Genomic DNA, 17,983 nt, shown 5'->3' on the forward strand with positions numbered 1-17,983 from the left:
TGTTACGGTGTCCGACATTTCTGGTAGGATGCATAGGTGTGGCGTTGAGGATATTCAGGAAATTATTATTCCCCCGTTTGTATTTCACGTTGCTTGCTGTCATCTGGTTTGTGTGGCGCTCTGAAAACACGGCTCGAACCTCTAAGGTAAGATATATATATTTTACACAACGTCTCGATACAAAGGTTAATTTCCGGGATAGCGATAAGGGTCGTTTGTCAACACTCTCCTCGGAGGGGGCCCGCCCGTTAGACTGGTAACGTTAGGGGTCCTTGAGGTGGAGAGCGAATTTACAAATACAACGATATTGGCGTTGACATTAACAAGACGGCGCAAGACGGCTACTAGCTAAAATACACATATCAGGCCTGTGTTGCCTGTTGACTGCTGTGTACGGCTTCTCTCTGTTTCTGAAATATACACGAAACATTAGCAACAAGCCGCTACAGCTCATCTTTTCATGCAGTTTTTTTTTTTTTTTTTTTTTTTACATTTATGCTAACTTTTTTACCAACCGTGCTCCTTCATGACAGCCCCAAGCTGTAATTATTATTGCTGTGTTGTTAAAGTCAGGCACATATACATGCCAAGCTATTTGTCAAACCGCTTAAATACCACAGTCCTATCAAATGTGGCTCCAAACCCCTTACTTGGGCGAGTTCGCACTGATACAGCTTAAATCTAAGCACTGTTTCTGTTTCTCTGGCTTTCAGGACTGATTCGTGGTCGTCCTACAGACACACCAATGAAGAAAAAGCCTTGTAATCCTGTGCGTCCCAAACGCCGCAGGCAGCCCAGTGCCAGCAGTGACTGTGGCACAGGGCTGGGCACTGTTCTGGGCTCGACCAGCGACCCACGAAACTCAGAAGCTCTCCCAGAATCACCTTCACAAGTCAGGCACCTGGCCATGTCGCAGCACAGTCACCACCTCCTCAAGTTCTTGAATGAGGACCGGACCCGGCAGAGGTTCTGTGATGTATCTGTGTCTGTGGGAGGGAAGCTCTTCAGTGCCCACAAGGTGGTGTTGGCCCATGGGAGCAGCTACTTCCACGCTGAGCTGTCCAAGAACCCAGCAACAGCACACGTGACTCTGGACCATGTGGAGGATGCGGTTTTCCAGCTCCTGCTTGGCTTTTTGTACACCTCTGAGTGCGTTGTCGCGGAGATGGACCTGCCAGCTCTGACTGAAGCGGCCCGATTTCTGGACATGATGGATATACTAAAGCTTCTGTGTGAAGAGGGGGACAACAACAACCTAGTACACGTGATCCAGGTACAGGATGAGATAAGAGCGTCTCCTGAGGTGGAAATGACCTCCAGCGACTCGCCAGCAGATGACACAGACATCCAGAGCCCATCAGATGTCCCGTGCACCATGCATAGTAGCCAGTTTAGTGCTGACAGCTCCCTGCAGATCCCCTTCCCTGAGACTCACTCTGATGTACAGCAGGACATCTCAGCTGAGAAAGAGAAGACAGCTAGCCAGAGGCCTGCTACCACACGGAGATCAGCTCGCAGGAGGAGAGCACCCACCAAGTATCAGAAAGACGACGAGGAGTACACTGCTAACACTCCTGAGGAAAAACAGAGGACTGTTCCACCAAGAGCGCAAGATAAAGTGGAAGAAACAGGAAAGGTGGTCGTGGAAAACCGAGTGCCAAAACTGAATGTGAACCAGACGTCTAAACCTGCTCAGGGGGAGGGCACAGTGGAGGAGGAGGAGGATGAGGAGGAAGATGGAGGAGATTTGAACGAGGACGCGGTTGCCCAGAGGAAAGTCGCTGAGGTCCGTGCAGCCGACAGAAGCACAGATCAGCAGGGTTCTGATGTAGGAGGGGCGGAGCACCAGGTGGTCTGCGAGGTGGAGGTGCATGTGCCAGCCGCAGGAAGCTCCAGCCAGAGTCCAGTGTACCCTGAAGGTCTGGCTCCAGTCATCATCCAAACCGCCAGCAAGAAGACGCTCAAGTGTCCAAAATGTGACAAGACCTTTGACCGCGCAGGTGGGAACAGTGGAGTAAGGTCTGCAGTGTTTCTGTTGATGTCATTTAGTGGTGGCTACTGGAGAGTGGTGGTCATTTGTCTATATTACACATCTTGACATAGACTGAGATGTTGAACACAGGAATCATCCCCACTGAGAATCTTGTTCTGCTTACTATTCTGAAATGATGTTTGGTGTCTGACATGGTTGCAAGTAGGTCTGCAGCTAACAGTTTTTATTACTGATTGATCTCTTGATTATTTCTTTTAAATTATCATATACTAATGATGCCCAGCACACTTTTCCAAAACCCAAACCCAAGATAATTTATTTAGCCAAGTCAGTTACTGTTAGCAGCAGTTAGTGCTTACTCGAATATAAATATTATGAGAGGTGGCCAGTTCTTACTTATTGCACCTTTTAACAAGCACAGCATTTACACACTTGCGCAGCATTTACGCATGCCAAAAAACTGAAGAAAAACACCTAAAGAAGTCAGACCAGAGAGCAAAAGATGTGGTTGCTGGTGTGGATGTTTTATTAACAGGTTCAGAGGAGTACAATGCTACATGTTCCACAGGGAGAGGAGGCGTCATGTCTACAAGTTTTAATACAAAAATCTTGTAAGACCTGTAGAATAATACGTTTTGGGGAAAAATATCATTTAAGGAGCTTTTTTTAAACATAAAAAAAACATAAAAATATTGGTTACCTCCCAGTATTAGCCGTCAGAAGCAGGTAATCATCGGATAGAGGTATCAGCTGGAAAAAATATTGTTCGTCCCTAATTGGCATCTGTATCGGGAAAGTAAAAGGAAGGCGAAATCTCACATTTGAAAAACCAATGTTGCCATTTTTACTTGATAGTTGACAGTTGGAATAGCTGTTTATTAGTTTGCTAATAAACTGGTATGCTATGTTAACACTTTCAACTTTTCCTGTCTTTTCTAGGGAAATATGAGAGTCACACCCGAGTGCACACGGGAGAGAAACCGTTCCAGTGTGACATCTGTCTTCAGCGCTACTCCACCAAGTCCAATTTGACCGTTCACAAGAAGAAGCACGCCAGCGACGCTCCCTTCCAGAAGAAGGAGCACAAATGCCCCTTCTGTAGCAAACTCCATGCAAGCAAGAAAACCCTGGCCAAGCATGTCAGGAGGTGAGACAAAGCAGCACCACGACACCCAGCCTCACCAGTGTACCCACACTATCTTCAGGCCTGTTTCTTGCAGTTGCTTAGGGCTCAAGAAGCCACCAGGGGGCACCCAAGCAGTGTACTGTAGTCATGATCTGGCCTAACTTTGTATTTATTGTTTTTTAAGAGGGGAAAGGGACATTTTTCATTCCTTAACAAATGTATTTCTAGTTGTATTCTGTAGAGTACTGTATTTGTAAGTGATTTTCAGTATGAATACAGACCGTGAAAGCGGGGCCTCACAATCTTTCCAACCTTGACAATTGTGTGACATCTGTGTAAGGTGTTGCAAAGTTATCGACTGATGCTAGCATGCTAAACAGTAAGCCCGTCCTGGTCCAAAGCTCCTGCACTAGTGATGTCAACACTAACACTTCCCTGGTGCTCTCAGCTCCCAGTCAGGACTGCTAACTGCACAGCAAACTGAGCTCGTTATGTTTAGCAGTGACTCTAGTGATATTCTTTCCTTATATCTACATATATACATTCAACAGTTGGACCATTATTTCATACTGCGCCTTTAATATAAATGTGTAATTACTGGCTGTATGGAGGTAACACAATGGTGATAACAATGTCAGTAAAAAGGTGTCATTTGTGTTACGCTTTCTAGCCTGGTGACATATCAGAAAGACAGTTTGTGTTATTTTTAACTGTATTTTGAGTTTCTATTGCTAAACTTCCACTAGATCTCTGTGGTGGAAACAGCTGTGGTTGCTACAGTCATATTGTATGATGATGTTGTTTTCGCTCTCTTATCAGGTTTCACCCAGACAACATTCAAGAGTTTCTCACCAAGAGGAAGAAGAAGAGTGAGGGCTGGAAATGTGCTGTAAGAACTACTTTCACTCATAAAGTGTTGTCCATGTGTTGTCCGATGATGCAAGCTGATCTGAAGTACAGGCCACAGATCTTTCCAGAAATACCTGATGTTGATATAGATGTTGATTAAATAGGTGTTCACATGGAGATGGGATGGTGAATATGTGCATCTCACACATAATGAATATACACTGCGCGTGAAGGCAATTTATCGAGATTAATTCATTTGATCCTCTAAACCAGATTTGTCTGAAGACCTTCAGCCGCAGGCCTCACCTGCAGGAGCACATGATCCTGCACACCCAAGACCGGCCTTTTAAATGCTCCTTCTGTGACGAATACTTCAAGTCCAGGTTCGCCAGACTGAAGCACCAAGAAAAATACCACTTAGGTGAGAACTGTACAGTTAAAAACAAACTCTATAGACAAATCAGAATATTTTAGCATCTTACCAACCTAAGCTGTCATTCAAACCTTAGAATGATGTCACTGTAGTTACAGGAGTCAGGTTTAGATGAAGGAGTTTGTGTCCTTTCTCTTTTTCAGGTCCGTTTCCCTGTGAGATTTGTGGCCGACAGTTTAATGACACAGGCAACAGGAAGAGGCACATTGAGTGTACACACGGAGGCAAAAGAAAGTGGACCTGCTCCTTTTGTGGGAAATCCGTCAGGGAGAGGTGTGTCTGTCTGTCCCTAAACTTTCCCCACATTTTCCCTTTATTTCCATCAGTCCTACCAGCAGCTTTACTGAGAGTGTTTTTCTCCACGCAGGACAACGTTAAGAGAGCACTTGAGGATCCACAGTGGGGAGAAGCCTCACCTCTGTAGTATCTGTGGCCAAAGTTTCCGTCATGGCAGCTCCTACAGGTGGGTCCGCTGAAATTTGAAGAATGTTTCTGGTGTTGGTTATCGGGGTGGTGTCATCCATAGAGTTGCCTATAACGAGCAAACCATTTCTTGGACAGGCTCCACCTCCGAGTTCACCACGATGACAAGCGCTACGAGTGCGACCAATGTGGGAAAACCTTTATACGCCACGATCACCTGACCAAACATCAGAAAATACACTCTGGTACAGTATGAGACATACGGCATGTGTCTTTACATGGAAGTGTCTGCTCTCTCTGCTTCACACACATTTCATTGTCATTGTGTTCATTGTCATATTAACTTAGCCCATGTTTATTCCAGGTGAGAAAGCACACCAATGCGAAGAATGCGGCAAGTGCTTCAGGCGCCACGATCATCTGACGGTCCACTACAAAAGCATTCATTTGGGAGAGAAAGTTTGGCAGAAGTATGTTATTGTAAAAATCTAAGTCATACTTATTCTCTTATTGTTGGTGATGTTGTGAAAGATCAAACATTTGCATCAGCTGTCCCTTCAAAGTTGGCAAATACTGTTGTTTTTTTTGTCTAATGAGGAACTTGTTTTGCAGGTATAAAACTGCTGTGCATCAGTGTGAGGTTTGCAAGAAAGAATTTAAGGGAAAGTCCAGTCTAGAAATGCACTTCAGGACCCACTCAGGTAAGAAAATGAAGTATTTAATGGATCCTTGAAAACATGTGTGAGAGCAGAAATGTAGCAGTAGGGGGTTTTCTCAGCAGACCATATCACAGGCACATCGCTTTAACAACAACAGGAACATAGTATAACACGGTGTGTCGTTTTCTTCTAAGATTATTTCATGTACTGTGTTGCTACCCAACTGGGGCAACTTATCAGCCTCATCATTTCAGGTGAACTCAGTCTTTCCTTTTCTTTAGTTTGTGGCCCAACAGGTAAATCACTTCTCCAACCCAACACTAGTCAAAGTTTTGTTATTAAAGGTGCAGTATGTAAGAATGAACCATCTGGTGAATTCATACTTTATGAATATTTGTAATTAAAATTCTTTCATATTGAACGTTTTAATGATATGAAAACATCAAACACAAATTTTAGATGAAGGAAGTCTGCATACAACATTATGAAAATATTGTATAAATTTTTTGAATGCTAGTAACTTTGGAAGAGGCTTTCTACCTGTAATTTGTTGTAAATAAATATTTTGATTGGACTGATCACTTACCACTGCCCTGCCATGGTTAATAACACTTGCATGCAGTGTTAACTGTAGCCAATTGACCGCTCAAAAGTTGTAGAAATGTTTGACAAACTGGGTCTGATTCCAATCAGACGTAAATAACTGCGAGCTTTTAATAACGATCTACTGTCGCAAGCAGATTTTATCCGCTGAAGCCCAGCTGAGTTGGTCTAAAAGGAGATGCACGTAAAAGGGTGTTGGATATGCACACAATGGCTACGTAAACGATGCTGTGTTAAGATAGTGAGGCAAAAGCTGAATGTGTCAGGGGTTGTTGTAGTGTGAAACCAAATGCCTAACCTTCGCAGCTAACTCAAGAACAGTTAAACTAACAATTGAATCATTTCCTTATATGTTTGCTCTTGAGTTTTGGGCTTTGGAAAAATAATAACAAAAGACACCACCCTTCAAGCTTAAGACACAAAGTATTGCTCTTGTTTGGGCATGTCAGCATGAGCTCGATTCAGCATTTGAAGAGTACAACTGGACAATCATTCTGGGACAGTGAGTCAGTACTACACATACATTTTCAACACTCTGGAACTGATATTCTCTTGTGTCCACGTGACAGGTGAGAAGCCCCACAGATGTACAGAGTGCAACCAGACGTTTCGAATCAAGAAGACGTTGACAAAGCACATGGTGATTCACTCAGACGCCCGTCCTTTTAACTGCCCACACTGCAGCGCCACCTTTAAAAGAAAAGACAAGCTCAAGTACCACGTTGACCATGTGCACAGCACCCGGTTTACCGAGCAGCCCCTCAGCACACTCAGTGATGTCAAAGTCGTCACCATCCCTTTTGAGGAACCCTCGAAGGCATACCGCGCTGAACCCAAGTCAGCCCTCCAGAGCACCCCTGCTCCTACACATGTCTGCGTGCCCGTCACTTTAGTTCCTGTCCAGATGGCAGGAGGAGCTCAGGGCGACTTGAACGCCCACAGGGCCTCTTCTCTCTCCTCCCAAACTCACAGTGTCGTGAGCATGCAGGCCGAAGGGCAGCAGCAGAACTCTGGCTACCAGGCCGCTACAGACCTGGCTTTCTTAGAGAAGTACACCCTCACGCCCCAGCCTGCTAACATTGTCCACCCTGTGAGACCCGATCAGATGCTGGACCCCCGAGAGCAGTCCTACCTGGGCACGCTGCTGGGACTGGATTCAGCTTCCTCTGTGCAGAACATTTCTAATTCTGATCACACACACTGATGCCCCTCAGCCAGAAAACTGGCCCTAACTGAAACAGTCTTTGAATAAGAAATACAGAAGCTGAACTTAAGAAAGAAGCTTAAACAACTGCAGTTTTGGCTCAGTTGCACCGTGGAGCAATCTCTTCGATGTTCAGCCTGATTGCACAGAAAATTCAACACCTTACTGTCACCAATTTATATATTTATGTGACATGTTCAAAGGAAAGAAAACTGTGGATTTAAGGGCTATCCACACTAAGAACAATAACTGTATCAACTATAATATCGTTTTAAAAATCGCCCTAACTCGAGCGGCTGGAGGAGACCACGATAAAGACAGTGACAGTGGTGACAGATATCGTTTGGATCAGAGCCATTGGTGAAACACTTACAGCCAATTAAAAATACATCTGAATTTACAGAGCCATCAGTTCCGTTGAATTAAGGGACACATTTTCTACAAAATAATCTTGCAGGAGTGATCATTATAATGTTATATTCCAGTTGAGCTGACCTCTTATGTGTAAGCTAAATGCAGGCATTAAGGAAACACTTTTTAGATGATCTATTCTACTCTTGGTTATTTATACAACTTAAAAACACTAATTTTTAATATAATATTAGGCTGAAAATGAACTGAGACATACTGCCAAATTGTCTTTGGTGTTGATGGGGTCTCTGACATTCATTTTCTCCATAGTGATGTCTTCTCTGTTGACCGCCGGGATAGTTGATCATGACTTATTCAAAAGGATGAATAAATCGGATTCTCCCTAACTCCTCTTGAGTTTTGTGAAACAAGTGCTGTGTCTCAATTCAGGGTCTGCATCCTTCTGAGGCTGCATTTGAAGGCCAAATGCGTCACAACACCGCGTGAAGTCTGTCCCAATCCAAAGGCTCCTTCAAATGCGGCCCACAAATGCAGCCTTCTTTTCCCTCTTTTTGGAGGATGCAACGCTACTATCCTTCATGGCCTCACATATCCCAAGATTCTTTGCATGCCTGAAAAAAAAAGAAAGAAAGCGAGAAAATGCGTGGCGTAGATCGTCACTTTCACGAGCCTGGGCGGCAGAATTTGTGACGTAAAGGGTAAAGGCGGGAACATCTGACGCAGCCAGGAAATGCTCCAAAGGCTAGACCGTCCCATTTAACAATGGCTGACACGGCCTTTGAAGGTCTCTCTGAAGGATGCGCCTTTGAAGACTGCAAAGGCCAGGTCCTTCAAAGGATGCTGACCCTGAATTGAGACACAGCAAATATCCTTCTGGTTCTGTTTGTCTGTACAACTTTCAGCATTAACGGGTCACACCTATATCCATTGTAATAAGCTGCCGACACAGCTGGAGTGTGCGGTGCAGGCTTGGTGCCAGCGTACAGAACTCTGTGATAGCTCCCGGTGTAGACAGCCCTTAAAACACATTTTTTTCCCCTGTTGTAACTTAAAGCAAGGCCCTGACCAACATCTCCCCAACTCTACAAGAACTGACAAAGACGTGTGTGGGGACATTTTATACTAATAAAAATTAGATGATGTTTTTTTTTAATGTTACAAAAACTAGTCTTTTTTTCCCTCAAGCAGTTGTTGGTTGATTTTACACAGCAAGCTGTAGCTTGGTGTTTCCTTTTATCATTGCTTCAGAGCTTTCTTTTCATAACCCACTCAACATGAGCCTCTGGTTCTTACTGATGGAACTGCCACGGAATAAGTTGTGTTTTAATCGTTTGCCATAGACTACATTCACACGGTGGCCATTTTCCTCTGACATCACACTCAAGGGGAGAAGCTCACATCTTCTGTGCTCTAGGTGCAAGTCGTGCACTGTAGGAAATCTGAGACATTGTTGTCATTTGACTGCTTCAGATTAAACCATACATACCTTCTCTTTTCAGCTGCTTTGTTTGATTAGCAGCTGAAAAGAGAAGGTATGGTTTAATCTGGAGGGATATTGGACCATATTTCAAGGTACAACAGGTTTGATAGCTGATTAGCTTCCAACAGCTAATGTTACCATTCAAACACATTCTAGCTAACTTTACTATTTGATGCAATATAATTAGGAAAGACATAAAGTAATTCAGAAAAATCAATACACATCTTCGAGACATTTGTCTCAGCCTGGAAGTTAAACACACAGGATCTAATCATACTGTAATGTTAGCTAGGAAGTTGTTGAATGCTAATATCAGCTCACAAGTTTTCAAATATGTTGTTTTACCTTGAAATATGGCCGAATGTGCCTCCACAGTTAAAGTATCCATCATGTTTTCAGTTGCGGATCCATTGGGAAGCGGAGAAAGACAACAGATAACTACAGTTATGCAGCTTGCAACCTGGAATGCAGCAGCATTATATTGTTCCAGCACTCAGGCGTCCCACACTGGGCGTGATGCAAACAAAATGGCCAACGTAAATGGTTAAATCTACAGAGAAAGTAATTTAATCAATAAATACGGATGATAATCACACTTAAAAACACAGTAATTGGATAATAACCAGTTGTTTAATGATGAAGGAGTGGTTAAACTAGGCAAAAACATGGCATGGTGAAGACATCAGGTGGTAACGTACCTGTTGCCTCCTGGATGCCTCCTGCTTTTGCTGGTGGAGCTTTGTGACAGGTCAGAATTCATTGTTGGACACTTACACTTTAAACATGGTCACTTGCAGAAATTAAGAATAAAATCTGATTTGAAAACAATGAGTTACACATTAGTGAGTTATTAGCCCTGCGACATACTGGTGACCTCTGCGGGACCTGGGAGAGCCTTCAGTCATTTGTGACCAGAAGGTGAACAGGAGGCATGTAAAGACAATTAAAACAGAACTTCTGCAGACACAATAAAGTAGAAGGAGAATTCCAGTTGAAGACTTTATTCGCTCCAGTCCACCATATTTAACTGCTGAGTTAGTTTTGTAGTTTCGAGCAACAGAAGGACAAACTGTTTACTTCTATATAATGTAGAGGGTGTCGAGGATGAGCTAATCCAAAGGCAGCCGATGATTCCTCTTGGTGAGAAAGCCGTCGCAAGTATTCTAATGACAAAACAGAGGGTTCACAAGCCATGAACAATTAGAATAAGATAAAAACAGGGTGAACTTTAAATACAGAATTGTAAACTTAGAGGGGATATATGTAACAATTTGTATCAATTTGCATTCATTAAGAAGTTTTTGAAAATGAGAACTTCCGTGTTTCTCTCAGATGCCAATACAGGTGGATGATTTTAAGTTGTTTAAAGGTGTAACTAAGAATTTTGTTGAAAACTTTTAAAAATTAAATAAAATGAGTGTGAATGTGAAGAAAAATGTGAAAGAAAGAGTTCTGATGAGTATGTATTGTACTGCAAAGATATATACCGAAGTTAACATGCTAACCAACTAGCCCCGACCCGTCCTTATTCAAAGCTCCTGTGGTAGTAGCGACAACAGTGACGCTCCCCCCCGGTGCTCCAAACTTCCATTTTGAACTGCTGCACAGCTAACTGAGCTATCGTGCTGGTGGTAGCTACCGTTAGCAGCAGTTGCTTGATCTGGTGATATACTGCCCCACTATTTGCTTTGAGTATAAATTCAACAGGATGCACATTCTTTCTTTGTGCACCTGTAATGATGCTGGACTTCTTTACGAAGGACTCGGGCCTCTCTCTGCCCCGCTAACACAGAGCAGCAGTAGCTAACCTTAGTCTAAAAATGGAGTCCACTAAACTACCAACTTTCAGCGCAAAACAAAAGATTCACAAAACCCATTTAAAGAAATGAATTCAAATTTTAGACATTTCAAGATCAAAGTCATCATCAACATGCGTTCTTCTTTCTAAAGGAAGATTCAGGAGTTATACTCACAAAAGCTAGTTGAGCTTTAGAACAACCTGAAAACAAGCATACAGAGACATACAGTGGTCACAAGTTTTACATACACTTGTAAGGAACATGTATACATGATACAGCTCTGTGAGAGCAACACAAACTACTTTCATGAAGGTCGCTTCAAATCTGAATTTATTTTGGGTCTTCTGAAAATGTGACCAGATCTGCTGGCTCAAAGGAAAAAACAACAAAAAAACATGAAGCAACTTGAATAGACTTTTTGGGGATTATAGAAAGTTGTGTGAATCTTTGTTTCTTGGCAGCAGAATAACACCAACATGGCCGTCACAAAACATCTGGCCATAGTGACTGCTACAGTTATGTGGAAGGAGAGTTCTGCATGTCTGTGATCTAGCTGATATACTGGACCGACTCTACAAGGTTTCTCATTGTTTCTTATTATCATAGTCTTATATTTCACTAGTTTTATGACAAAACTGCGACTCTGTCAGACTGAAAGACTTTCACATTTAAATCACAAATGAATGGCAAAAGTCAAACAGGATCAGAACTAACAGAATTAACAGAAGTTAATAATGTCACAATAATGCAAATACTGTGATACTTACACCTGGAAAGATGAATTATTCCGTTATCGCACTCGCCATCAGAATAGTTATTAAACCACCATTCTGCTCGATCCACACATTCCAGTCTGACAGTGTTACCATCCTCTAGAGAAATCTCTCCGGCGGGTTTTAAGTCAGGATATTCAAGAGTGTTCACGACGCAGTAGGAAGCTGCACAAAAGGGAAAAAAAAAAGTTTGTTAACCTGGTTTTTCTCCAGCCGCCTTCTGTGACAGGCCTTTAAAACAGATTTGTGTATACCTTCACAGCTGGGTAGTTCTGACCATGTGCCATCGCTGTAACACCTCACAGACTCTGGACCGAGTCGTTTGTAATATTGTTGGCAGCTGTACTTCACAGACCTCCTGAGGGTTCGCGCAACCACAGCCTTTGGAATCTTGGGGGGGTCCCCACATATGTTGACTGAAACAGAAAAAAAAGAGGTTTCTGGAAAAAAATGATTTCAAGTGCAGAGTAGAGCAATCTAAAATTACACCCAACATTTTGATTCCCTTTTACTACTGATGGACCCAGTCTGTGACCAAATCCCTCCATAATGTTACCAGTAAGAGCTGTGGCTATAGATTCAGCTGTGAATGAAATAGTGAGTAGTTATCCACATTTTCCCCAAATGAGCCAGTAAAAAGGTCCTGACAGAGGCAGAGATAAGATGCACTACATGTGATGTAAAAGGTGAAATGAATCTACTAATTCACCTGAAGTAAAGTGACGTTCAGTGTCCCCCTTATTCGATCCGGAGCTGCTAGAAGATCCTGTAAGACACAGTGAACGCACCAGTTAGAAAAGCACCAGGAGGTTGATGTGTGAACAACTTTCCCATCATGCTTTTCTCAAATTTGAAGAGTTGACAAATGAAAACCTACCTCCACCTGCAGGCGGCGTCCCACTGCCAGCAGATGTAGTGTCTCCTCCACCTGTTCCCCTTCCTGAAGAACCATCACGTACTCTGCCTGAAACAAAAATACATCATGATGACCAATGCTGCAACAGTTCTCATCCCATTATTAGATGACTTTTTTGGACCACGAAGTGCAACAGAACAAGCTGTAAACACACTTCTGGTACAGTCATGGAAAGAATGAATATATCTGGGTTTGTGTTATTATTTGACTAATGTTGTAAATACTAAAATTCTGAATACACAGTGCCACTTTTAGAAGCAGGATTGTGCTCATATAGAGGTTTGACATCTATTGAGATTGTAGTTACGGTACTTGCATGCCAGGCTCGCCTTGGTGGTGTAAGATACTAAATAAATTACATTACAACAAAGGCGATAAAGAAAATTGATGTATCTCTTTCTTTTTACTTTCTTTCCCCTCTCCCCCTCCCGTTTCACTTTTACCATACAAAGTCATTCAGCACTGGCACACTGTCCACTTACTGCACGTCGGGCCTTCAGTCCAGGCTCCTTTTATGCACACGATGGTTTTGTCGTTGCCTGCTCCCTCTGCAGTATATCCGTCTTCACATTCATACTGCAGCTCTGTATCTTCAGCAAACAGCTCCTTGAATCCATGATCGACGATGACGGCGTGCGGCACTTTCGGGGGCGCACCACATGCATCGGCACTTCCTGTGAAAATCACAAAATAATTTGTGAGGAACAGGAAGATGTGTCCAGGTGGATGACTGCTTGATTGCTGTAGTAACTGGTTTGATATCAGACACTGGTGTTATCTTTCACAGTTTAGGGGAAGAACGCTTCTGATGGACTTACTCTCACAGACCGGCACAGAGATCCACGTTCCACCCCTACATAAGGCGGTGGCGTGCCGTTCTTTGAGCTCATAACTTTCTTCACACGTTATCCTGATTTTGTCTCCCTCCTCGTACCAACCATCTGGGTTTTCAGTGTATTTTGCATTGGGGATCGCTGGTGGAGTGCAGGCCGTTTGGTCTGAGGAAAAGAAGAGGCAAACAACTTCTTTCAAACTTCACAGAGCAGTTTTTATGAATGTTTGATTTTTGACATATTAAGATGGGACGAACTTGTGACCCTGTGTTCAACAGGTCAAGTTGTTTAGTTCAATTCATGTATGAAATACATTAGTACATTAGTATCAGTATTTTTTTTAGCAGCCTAAAGACATTAAACTATGAGTTTCACAGAAAGAGAAAAACTCACATAATTCTCAATAACTTATTGTTTTTATCAGTTACCATTATTTTCCACTGGTAAGCCCTGACATTCATCTTGTAATCACTTGTGGGGTCCCGGGTTTGGAACCCCAGTCTAAAATATGTATAATATAACAGAATATAAGATAAAATAAAATGACCAAAAGTCATACTTGATTAAAGATATTGTGTTAAAATGTTACTCCGGTAAAAGTGAAGGTCACCAAAATGAATTGTACTTGAGTGAAAATCTCAGTATCTTCTACTTAAAGTGACTACGAGGAACTTTGAAGTGTTTGTGATGAAACACCCTCCTGAATTCTCTGATGACAAATGAGATGTAACTGCAGCTACTGCTACTTTTCTATAGTCTTTATTAATGTGCCCGTGCTCGGGTCCGATCACATATTTATCACATATAGAGTCATTGCGATCCATCCTGCCGTCTCTCTGTCATGCGCTTCTGACACAGATGCACGCGCCAGCAAACATCAATACAACAGATCGCCGAGATCAACCAAAAACTGAACGTTCCTCGTGGTCCCTTTAAGCATGAAGTACAATAACAGATAAAAAGTAAGACTGATTATCAGCCTGGACCACTATCTGATAGCGTTTTAGCATATTTTGGATTATTGGAATCAGGGCTTTTTTTTTTTTTTTTTAAATTTGACTGTGAATAAAATCAAATGAATTACAAATACGCTACGTTGGTTCTGACACAGCATGTCGCCTCCAGCGTAACTAGTGACTAAAGTTATCAAATAAATGTAGTAGAGTAAAATTACAATGTTTGCTGCAACAAAGTATTGAAGTGAACTTAAGTGTACTTAGTTACATTCCTTCACTGACAGCTACAACTGATTTGCCCTTTAAAGGTCACGAGGCTTGTGTTTGCTCCAGGAATACAATTCACATTCAAACCTTTAATGCTTATGTTGGAGCAAATGGAGAAGCGCATTTAATTAGCATTTTTTACTGGGCTTTTCACTGCATCACTTCATTTTCTATTGTTTGTAGTGAACCTTTGGTAAACAAAGGACAGAAAAATCTCTCATTCTCTCTCTCTCTTTCTTTTTTTTGGTGGGACTGTGAAATATCCCAATTAATTCTGGAAAGACCCAAAATCTCATTTTTTGGGCCCCAATAACTTTGTCTACTCTCCTATCCTTAAACTCACATATATATTTTTACTATAATAGTCCAGATGATAGTACTCTAGAATATGCGATCAACTTCGTCATAGCACATGCAAAAACGATTTATTCTCAAACAGAAATTCTCCATAACACGTCCCAGATTTACACTCTTGCTTTGAGAGAAGTAAGAAATGTATAATGAAAAATGTAATAAATTCAGGTTGAATTTCAAATCTTTCCCCCCCGAACCCTCTGTCTGATTATGTCTCTACAGGTCTATACATCTGTCTGTCTGTTTACTTTATTTTTCTCTATCTAATTTTAAATTTTTTTTTTTTTTTCATTTTGTGTTTTGTACATACATTTATTCGGACTCTCCTTGTGTGGTGTCTTTCACAAAGCTTCATTTTTGCTTTCATTTGCTTTGTATGTGAGTTTGCTGTCAACGGTTTTCTTTTCTTCCCTTTTTTTCTTAAAAAGCTAATCTTCTATATGTGGAGAACATGGATGTCATCCGCAGCAGCAACAACAATTGTACACTTCCTGATAACCATCCTTAAGACAATGTTACAGCTACCTTAGTAATAACATTTCACCATTAACATCCATCAAAATTCTTTATGAACCATTAATTAAGCAGCCGTGTATTGTAAGGCTCACCTAAAGGATTAGGATCCTTTTGAACTGCTCGGTCAAATTTCATCTTGGCTCTTGAATTCAAATGTGTCAAAGTACCTTCAGACAAGAGACGCGCATGAAACACTTACTTATACACTGCGGTTTAGGAGACCATGTGCCACTTTGGCATGTGCTTGTTGCCCACCAGCCCTCCACTGCTGGTTTATATCCTCTTTCACAGGCGTAAGTGAGGTGGGTCCCATGAGCGTCCGTGTTTTGTTCAAGGACAAAATAACCATTGGTCAGAGGGGGAGCATCGCACCGCTTTTCGGCACTTCGTGCTGAAAGACAACGATAAACAAAAGCCCATATTGAACATGAAAATAGATATCCATGTGTCCAAGTGAGGGAGTTTAATGATCTCACCTTGCAGCCCTCCTCGAAACCAAAGCAGGAGAGCAAATCCGAGATGTCTCAGGCACATTTTGTCAAGAGCTGAGTCGCAACAGCAAGAGCAGAGCAACGAGCCCAGTTCAGAGTCGGACCGGTTAATGATTGATTGTTGGGCATTTCCCCAAAGAGCTAAGAAGTTAAGGAACAGTAAACACTGAAGCTGATTTACTGTCATCAGTGCTGTCGTTGGGACACAAAAATGTGCAAACAGGCTTCATGTACTCTTGTACTCTTACTCAAATTTTATCTCGCTCAAAGGTAACCAGAGTTAACAGATCAAAGTTTTGTACAGCTGTTTACTTTCTGAGTATTGATTCAGTATTAACATATTTCCCCACTATGACACGCTGCAGTGAACTACCTGCACATATCTATGAGAGGGGCAAATGGCATTCTATGAAACATTGCCTCTGGTTTCACATTTCCCCGAAGGCCAAAATGATTTGCTTGATTTCTTGCAAGATGTTAAAAAAATCAAATAAAAAAAATCAATGGGATTGGTTAAGAGGCCAGCTTTTCATTTGACTTCCCAGAGTGCTGCGATCAGAGGTCAGCATGATGAAGTAAACACGGTCCCGTCAAACAACAGGCTTTAAAAAACAGAGGCGAGACTCTGTAAGGTTGTGCATGGTACCACAGGTGAATACATCCGCATAAAGTTATCATTTAGTTTTTTTAAAAAAAGTTGCGAGCAAAACTTGAATAATCCCTCTGGAAGTACACATTATGTTCGGATATACACATTGCGATCAAAATGTTGTTAAAGGAATGACTATTGTTGTGGCACCACCAGCTTGTAAAGGCCCAAACTGAGCAACGCCTGTTAAGACTCTAATTCTTGTATGACAACTTACTTACTTACTGCCAATAAGCAGTGATTAGGATGTTATTAACTGAAAAATCTTGATTAAAGCTGCGGTGAGGGGGGTCGTTGTTCAGCTAACATCCTGTCCTCCTCTCTGTGTCCCGACAGGGCAGGACCGCCTCTTTGTGGAGTTCTCTGTCCTGATTGGATAAAGTGGGCAGGGATACCAGAACTACATGAGCAGAGGGAGGAGCAACATGGGTTACTGATCAGACTTACTCTGTAACACTGAGTGCTGCTGGAATATAAAGCTGTTTGACACATATTCTGATAAGGAAATAACTAATATAAAGTGTTACCAACGTGTTAAAATCGACTGATTGATGTATTGTTTTATTGTCAAACGTAAAAAAAACAAAACCAAAAAATCAGTAAAATTCCAATTTGATTTTATTTCCGTCTGTCCATCAAATATCCAGCACATTTACATGTTCAGGGAAACGACGGTCCAACATTATATAGTATTTTATAATTTAATATTCATTCAAAATGGATTCTGAAGAAATCCAACACACGCTTTGCCCCCCAAGGTTTCCAGTCAGTGATTTGTTGACTCCAATCCTGCTGAATCTTCCCAATCGATGGAAGAGCTTCAGCAAGTATTCTGGTTACAAGTCATTAAAAACAATAGACTGTTACAACCACAACTACAGCAATAGTAATGACAATTACAATTAATGACAAAAGTAAAATGTTTGAATGAATGATCAGAAATTCACACAACAATGAGCTGCACTTTCATCTACAGTCAGATGGAAGAACAGCTGTAATTGTGGACTGATGAGCAAATTCTTAAAAAAAAAAAAAAAAAAAAAGTCTAAAGTCTCTCTTTTCCATCACAGCTTTGTTATTTTTTTTGATGCAATGCAAACAAACAACCCTGTATCACATTTCATCAGTCTAAAGTACAAACTGCACAAAGGACAATGGGCTTACATGTTCTCCCTCCGATGGCTGAGGAGCGGAGATACACACTGCATCTGACAATAGCAATGTGTGTCGCCGTTGAGGTGTTGCTGAACTTAATGGTCATACAATGTAATTTTACCATATAATATA

The 17,983-nt window shown here is 41.8% G+C and overlaps 2 protein-coding genes across 2 annotated transcripts; one reads left to right on the top strand and one right to left on the bottom strand.

Moving 5' to 3' along the window:
• The first annotated feature begins 8 nt into the window (after positions 1–8).
• zbtb41 (zinc finger and BTB domain containing 41) lies at positions 9–8,820 on the top strand. Its single transcript, XM_037085357.1, has 11 exons — positions 9–146; positions 714–2,000; positions 2,933–3,140; positions 3,939–4,008; positions 4,242–4,389; positions 4,545–4,674; positions 4,769–4,864; positions 4,963–5,069; positions 5,189–5,294; positions 5,437–5,525; positions 6,656–8,820. Exons 2-11 carry the CDS (start codon positions 746–748, stop codon positions 7,288–7,290), a joined length of 2,844 nt encoding a protein of 947 aa, XP_036941252.1. The 5' UTR covers positions 9–146; positions 714–745; the 3' UTR covers positions 7,291–8,820.
• A 933-nt stretch (positions 8,821–9,753) lies between these two features.
• Positions 9,754–16,190, bottom strand: LOC119011905 (complement factor H-like). Its single transcript, XM_037085361.1, has 10 exons — positions 16,033–16,190; positions 15,756–15,947; positions 13,449–13,628; positions 13,113–13,304; positions 12,592–12,678; positions 12,424–12,480; positions 11,969–12,130; positions 11,709–11,879; positions 11,116–11,141; positions 9,754–10,305 (listed from the first exon to the last, which is right to left on the bottom strand). The coding sequence occupies exons 1-10, from the start codon at positions 16,088–16,090 to the stop codon at positions 10,252–10,254; spliced, it is 1,179 nt and encodes a 392-aa protein (XP_036941256.1). The 5' UTR covers positions 16,091–16,190; the 3' UTR covers positions 9,754–10,251.
• Positions 16,191–17,983: the final 1,793 nt, after the last annotated feature.

The sequence above is a fragment of the Acanthopagrus latus genome, chromosome 21 (genome assembly GCF_904848185.1).
Source record: "Acanthopagrus latus isolate v.2019 chromosome 21, fAcaLat1.1, whole genome shotgun sequence".
Taxonomy (NCBI): domain Eukaryota; kingdom Metazoa; phylum Chordata; class Actinopteri; order Spariformes; family Sparidae; genus Acanthopagrus; species Acanthopagrus latus.

Bases quoted from the DNA above. Each gene is read 5' to 3' on its own strand.
- zbtb41 (XM_037085357.1), top strand. From the start codon at position 746: ATGAAGAAAAAGCCTTGTAATCCTGTGCGTCCCAAACGCCGCAGGCAG. The intron at 4,675-4,768 runs GTGTGTCTGTCT...TTCTCCACGCAG, and splicing joins GGGAAATCCGTCAGGGAGAG to GACAACGTTAAGAGAGCACT. The intron at 5,526-6,655 runs GTAAGAAAATGA...TCCACGTGACAG, and splicing joins GCACTTCAGGACCCACTCAG to GTGAGAAGCCCCACAGATGT.
- LOC119011905 (XM_037085361.1), bottom strand. From the start codon at position 16,090: ATGTGCCTGAGACATCTCGGATTTGCTCTCCTGCTTTGGTTTCGAGGA. The intron at 13,629-15,755 runs GTAAGTGTTTCA...TCTTTTCCTCAG, and splicing joins TCCTAAACCGCAGTGTATAA to ACCAAACGGCCTGCACTCCA. The intron at 12,131-12,423 runs GTGAATTAGTAG...TTTCTGTTTCAG, and splicing joins TGAACGTCACTTTACTTCAG to TCAACATATGTGGGGACCCC.